The sequence below is a fragment of the Crassostrea angulata genome, chromosome 3, assembly GCF_025612915.1.
Source record: "Crassostrea angulata isolate pt1a10 chromosome 3, ASM2561291v2, whole genome shotgun sequence".
Taxonomy (NCBI): domain Eukaryota; kingdom Metazoa; phylum Mollusca; class Bivalvia; order Ostreida; family Ostreidae; genus Magallana; species Magallana angulata.
In genome coordinates, this window is record NC_069113.1 from 12,570,385 (window position 1) to 12,577,331 (window position 6,947).

Genomic DNA, 6,947 nt, shown 5'->3' on the forward strand with positions numbered 1-6,947 from the left:
AAAAAAACAGAGAAAAAACACACTAAATACATGTACTGGTAAAGTAATCGAAAATAATCATAAGTAATTATGATAACAAGAAGGAAAAGTAATCTAAAGTAATCGATTACTTCTAAAATTGGATGTAATCAGCTTGTAATAAATTACTTTTAAAACCCAAAGTAATTGTAATTAATTGATTACTTTTAAAAATAATCAACCCCATCCCTGCTTCAAATAAAAATCCACGTTTACAATCCCCGTAGTTAATGCGACATTCATTCGAAATGCAATAAGATATGAATATAAATACACACGTGTACATTCTAGTTTGTGTGAACATGGAACGATGATTCGACAAACCTGTGCAGCCTGTCTTTGGGTTTCCGCGATAGCCTTTCTTACACCGACATTTGCGGCCTCTCCTTTTCGGAAAGGCATTGGCGCCGCATTTCAGGTTGCAGACTACAATGTCAACGATTGCAATCTCTGTCACAAAACCTTTGATGCACTTTAATATCTTAATATGAACAAAGTGTAGCACAAGCAGCGATTTGCTTTTAAGAGATCGAAACAAATCAAAACTTACACTTCTCTTGATAAGTGACTTTGAAAACTCCGCGACATCCCTTGCTTACTTCCACCTGCCACGCTCTCTGCTTCTTTATTAATTTGAAAGACTTGTTCTTCTTGCAAGAACTTGAGCCAGGATTTTGTTTGACAAGTCCAATTTGTACATTTTCTACATCCTGCGGAATTTTCGGTTTGCAGGTGGAAGGAACAGCCTTCCCGTTTTTCATTCTGCTGGCACAGGATATTTGCCTTTGGTCTCTTTGGCATTTTCCTACAATCAAATTTTTTGAGTCATTGAAACAATTGAAGGGATGTTTTATTTGTTTCTGCATTGCCTTAAGTATACAATTGTTGCTCTTATTCTTAATATTAAGCTGTGAAGAATGAATAACGTACTTAAACATTGTTGCGTAGGATTTCCTGTATAACCAGTTTTGCATTGGCATTTTCCTCCTTTATTTCTATTTTCTTTCCAGAAGGCATTGCGTCCACATTTCTTTGAACAGTCTATTTTACAGTAAAATGAAATTAATGATTTATAAATGTAACAAATATGTTAGAATAGTAAGTAGATTGTTATTTTCCACATGCATTATAAACTTACTAGTTTTGCGAAATGTAATCAGGAAAACTCCTCTACATCCTTTCCACACACTCAACATCCATTTCTTTTTCTTTTTAACCAATCGAAATGATCTTCCATTTTGGCAAGGTTTTGAGTCTCGGTTAACTTTTACATTTTTTACCTTTAAGTCTATGATATTTTCGGGTATATTCAGGTTACACAAAATAGGGAAACCGGTGCCATTGACTCTTTGTATGCCACAGCTGATATTCTTATTTTCGAATTTGCAGGTTGCTAAAATGCATTAATAATGAATTCACAAGACTGAAAAAAAAAAATTAATAATCTCTCCAAGCATTACGCTTTTCCATTAGATCATGGTGAGACTTATGAAAATATCGATTCCTAAAGAAAAACATCCCAGTTTACATATCAAACTTTAATTTTGGAATATACAACCCATGCTAGAGGTTGCATGCTTTCTAAAAGCGCAGCGATTTTCACACCTCCATTATGGTAGATATCAACTTCCTGTATATAATCAAATATGCCATTTAGAGCAAAACGAACGTTGAAACAATGGCATTGTTTTGCAAAAGTGACAGTATAAAAATCAAAAGCTTAATTGTCATTATAATCATGAGATATCTTAAAAGGTAATTTGTGATGATAGCGTTTACATCATATCGACAAAAAATTATGTGAAAAGCGTTACAAACACTAAAAGGTCTTGAATTTTGTGATCTACTGATTAGTACTCACTTAAACAATGCGACAAATCTAGATAACAAAGGACAACTATTGCCAGGACATAGAATAGGTATCGCCTGGTTTCCATTTTTTTGTCGGAAATAACTAACCTGTCACCTTTCTTATATAGCGGATCTTCATTGATTCTTATATTTTCCTTATAGAAATACACAGGTGATCGCGCCTCCTGTGTTTTCTTCATTTATGGTTGTAACAAAGAATTAATCAACAAACACGGAATGGCAAATTAAATGCCCTTTCAGATGGTTTCTTGAAGCAACAATCATCTTATATCGTAATATACACCACAGCACAATGGTAAGACAGCTGCTCAGCTGGGCTTGCCACCTCGGACGGGGACAGTGTACTCGACCAATACGGCGCATGAATTGCTGCATACATTTCATGGTGAAAATAAACACAAGCTGTCATTCGTGTTCTCGAGGACAATTAGTTCATGCTCCTATGATTTTAGGTTTTGGTATACACAAAAATCCCTGATATTAAATTCACAATATTAAAGTTTTGTTAAATTCGAGAGATGAGGATGAGCAATAATCGTAAGGTTTTTGGGGTTTTTTTTGGTTTTTGTTTTTTTTTGGGGTTTTTTTTTTTTTGGGGGGGGGGGGGGGTTTAATAACTTACTCAGTATTGCTTTATTCAATAATGTCGGTATATGTCTGAGATTTTTATTTTTTTATTTTTTTCTGAACTTAGTTTTTATTTTTTAATGTTACACATGATTTCTGTATGCTCTGGATTCATTCGCAACCCTGTATAGCAATTTTTAATTGACAAAATGTCCCTTTTTAACAATGTTATTGAAAGGTTTTATCCATAGATTTAAAAAATATGAACAAAAGAATTTCCTTATTTTCATAGATGATGTTAAAATAAAACGTTTTATTGATTACAGGACATAATTTAGTAGATATCAATATCATGCTTTTATTTACAACAAATGTACATCGCCACAGTGTTTTGCTTGCAATAAAACATATTTTCCACTTTCTCATTAAAAAAAAATACAAAAAATTGTATGAAATAGTTTAAGGCATATATCCCTCTTTGAACAATGAAATCTTGTTTCAGAAATATAATTTAACGAACTCTAAAAGTTTGATGTAGCTTTCCACATTAATATACAAACAATTAAGAAAGTAAATGTGAAAAATCTCTCTTGAATTCTAAATAGTTTTAAGATGAAAAGCTTATTCTTATTTTATCCACACAATGTCCTTCCTCGACAACATACCGGTATTGTAGCATTTCCTTATTCGCTATCTCAAAAGACATCTCATGTTTAAAACGACCAATTCTTAAAACGGTATAATAATTAAACTTGAAATACTACTCACGTCAGTAAACTAAGTTGGAGAAAGGAAAATTTGCCGGAGGAAATATGTTTTCAATCACTATTACGAGAAACAAACTAAGGAAAAATTTATCTTCCTTTAAATATAAAAAGACGATACTGAATTTAAAATAACCAAAACAAAAGATATGTGGAGAAAATTTGCAACCACAAAGAGTTTTATATCTAGTGTAAAACATGTCCTGATACTAGTATATATATTATGTTGCTAAAATACCTTTCTCACCGTTCCTCCCCATTTGATTTGGTTACTCGGAAATACTGTTATAAACACAAAACATAAACTTTATTAACTATCTGTTGACTACAGTTTTTATCTGTAAAACTATGTTTGTTGACTATCTGTAAAACTATATTTAACGGCTGTAAAACCATATTTAACGGATGCAGACAATAGTTTACGAATGCAGATCTAATTCTTTCTGTCAGTAAATAAACTCTCAAATATATTTTGCTGATAATTACATATACATGTATTTTCACATCATTCTGTAAACTATAATTTACATTCAGTAACAACTCTTAATTATAGTTTCACAAATGGTGAAACTGTATTTATAAGATGAACTATTTTGGCAACGTAATTGGTTGTTTTCGGTGTTATTTTTGTTTTACACTTCTAAAACATAGATGATATGTAAATATGGTTAAAAGACGTGAAATATAGATTAACTACTTAACTAAAGTTTTCTGTCCGTAAACTACAGTTTACAACCGTTAAACCTAGTTTACTGACTGTGAAACCATGTTTAGCTTATTTCAGTGAATTTGGCGTGCCATAGCGCTACGCTTTAAAGAAACTATCTTGTGAAAGAACAAATCATCAAATAACACTTGATTTGGATAGGAGTTACGTCACAATATGGAGGTGTCCGATACCACTTAACATGCTCTTGTTAATGTTCGGTTACTAGTAAGTAATTAAGTTACTAGTATATACATGTCCATGACAACCCAAATTCATGAAAATGAGCTAAACATAGATTCAGTCTATAAGCTAGGTTCCTCGGCTGATAACTATAGTTTACGGACTGTAAACTATTATTAGTTTTACATAGCTCTACATTTGAGGACAATAGATTATTCTATGTGTGTTGAATATAGTTTATGAGTATAAATGACAGTTAGTTATAGTTTACGACGGAGATCTATAATTAACGAATGTAAAACAAAGTTTATCGGATGTTTAAATATGGTTAAACGATTTGTGAAACTATGTTTAAGAACTCATAACTATGCTTAACGACTGTAAATGATAGTTTCTATGTTAATCAGCAATGTTAAATTACAAACGGATAGCATTCGTAAAGTATACCTTTAAACCGTTAAATATGGTTCTACGAATCAAAAATATAGTTTATGATTCGAAAATAGTTCCTAGTTGATAAACCTAGTTCATCGGCTATGAAATAATGTTTAGTTTGTTTATGTGAATTTGGCGTGCCACGTGTATATATCATGGCTTGTTACACCATTTTTTGCAACAGTACATGTCAAATATTTGTGATTGATAGTGTATCCGTCTCGGTTACATGTTTAGTTTTAGCAGTGTTGTCAGCATACATTGTATTTAAGGAGGCCGACTTAATTTTGTATTGTGCATGTTTTTGCGAAATCTAATATAATACAGTTGTTTTATACTTCTTATGGTTTTTTTCGATATCATTTGTAAAATTGAACACAATAAACAAAATACAGATAAAAATATTTAGATTTTTAAAGAAAATTTTGATTTTTAACACGATTTTTACGTTGTGCGGTAAGGGGAGCATTGCCATTGCGCTTTTATGACGTTATGATAAAATGAAGCTTTGTAGGAGTACGTTATAAGAAATAACATAAAAGAAAAAGTAAAAATTGTACGCTGTTGAAATTTTATATACAGAACGATGCTATCCTCGAGGATATTTTCCTCATTTTTGGAATGAATCGATTTTACCAATCATCATTCGTAATGATCCAAATATATAGCAAAATTTGGTGCATTTTAATATTTTGAGATGGCCCCCATTAAAAACCAGACGGTAGAATTTTATGTTTTTTACTTATAAGGTAGGAAATGATATTACTTATCATACAAAACAATCTGAGAAAAAAAGCTATTGTAGTATTTTTTAAAACTGCTTTGATGTGCGGAAAATGGCAGTTTCCTATATATTCCTATAGTAAATGTACCTCTATTTTGAGATGGTCCCTAAAAAGAACCAGACGGTCGATTTTCATGAACCTTCGCATATAAACTAGAGTTGGTTTATATTACATATGGTTAAAAAATAAAGAGTTATGCTATTGTAGTTTTTCCGCAAAAAAACCCAAATTGGCCTCCTTAATTACAAACGTTGTCCTATTGTTAACTGTAGAGTGTTTAATGTTGACTGAAACAAACAAATTAAAAAGATATTTAATTTGAAATTCTACCAAAAAGATATTAAGGATTTGGCACAAAGGGATTTTCAAGTTCATTAATTTCCGTATATTTTTAAATGACTGCTCCAATGTACTAGTACTTTGTCAAAAAGGTTAATCCCTTTTCCATACAAATTTTGATGAGATGTTAACTACTAGTGTGTATGTAATTAGTATAGTGCCCATTACATGTGTACCAAAGACGATGTAATCCTCTGTACATACTATATAGGAACAATAACTGTTATACGAATTCATTTAAACATGAGATGCCACATCGCCATTGTTTACATCCTTGGTGTGTAAGACAGCAACAAATTTCCTCCTTTCTTGTCTTTCTTAGGCCATCCTAGCTAATGATCCACAGGGATGTTACATGAATTTTTCATTTTCAACCTATCTTCTCCATAATATTCATGGCTTCCTCTATTTCTCTTGCCCTCTCAGGTCCTAGTTCCTAACGTGGTGTCTTTACGTTGTACGTGCCCTATCCACTTATATCGGCGTTTTGTAATGATGGTACTGTACCTACATCTATGTCCTCTTGATGAATTATGTCCTGCAGGTCTTTATTGGTAATTTTCTGGGACTATAATATTCTGATTATTCGCCGGAGACATGTGGTGTGGAAAGATCTTTTTTGTTAAGCTGACACTCCTACATTCGGATCCATTTAGGATCATATAACCCCGCCCTAACCCCGGAAATCATGATTTGAAAATTCTTAAATATCTGCGGATGCATCCGAGCAAGTTTCAGCTTTTCTAGCCGATTGGTTTTTGACGAGAAGATTTTTAAAGCTTTGTCTCTATGTATTGCTAACTAAAAATGTGAACCCCCATTGTGGCCCCACCCTACCAACGGGGATCACGACTTCAACAAATTTAAATTTATACTACCTGAGGATCCTTCCACACAGGTCTCAGTTATTCTGGCTAACTGGATTTTCAGAAGATAATTTTTGAAAGATACCAAGAACGTTCGGAAGAAGGCGTATTCCTTAATTCTAACAAACTTGAATCCCCTTCACCTAAATGTTTTGGCTGAAAACGGTCCCGTGGTTCTGGAGGAAAAGTCGAAAATGTAAACATTTATGACAACGACGATGACGACGACAGACAATGGACAAATTTTGATCAGAAAAGCTCACTTGAGCTTTCAGCGCAGATGAGCTAAAAAGCTCATGTTTTATCTCCTTCTTGTACATAATCGAGGACAACAGGCAATCCCAAATTTTTTCACACTCTCGTATGCAACATATATTCATTTATATACTATAGTCAACAGTTCCAACAAAAA

At 32.7% G+C, this 6,947-nt stretch overlaps 1 protein-coding gene across 1 annotated transcript in view; it reads right to left on the reverse strand.

Annotated features, from left to right (window-relative positions):
* Window positions 1–779, reverse strand: part of LOC128175697 (IgGFc-binding protein-like) — a 55,265-nt gene extending 54,486 nt beyond the window's left edge. The window contains exons 1-2 of the mRNA XM_052841518.1: window positions 569–779; window positions 343–444 (exon numbers count right to left, since the gene is read on the reverse strand). Coding sequence (XP_052697478.1) covers window positions 343–444; window positions 569–779 — 313 coding nt within the window. The remainder of the gene's footprint in view (window positions 1–342; window positions 445–568) is intronic.
* Between the last annotated feature and the right edge of the window lie 6,168 nt (window positions 780–6,947).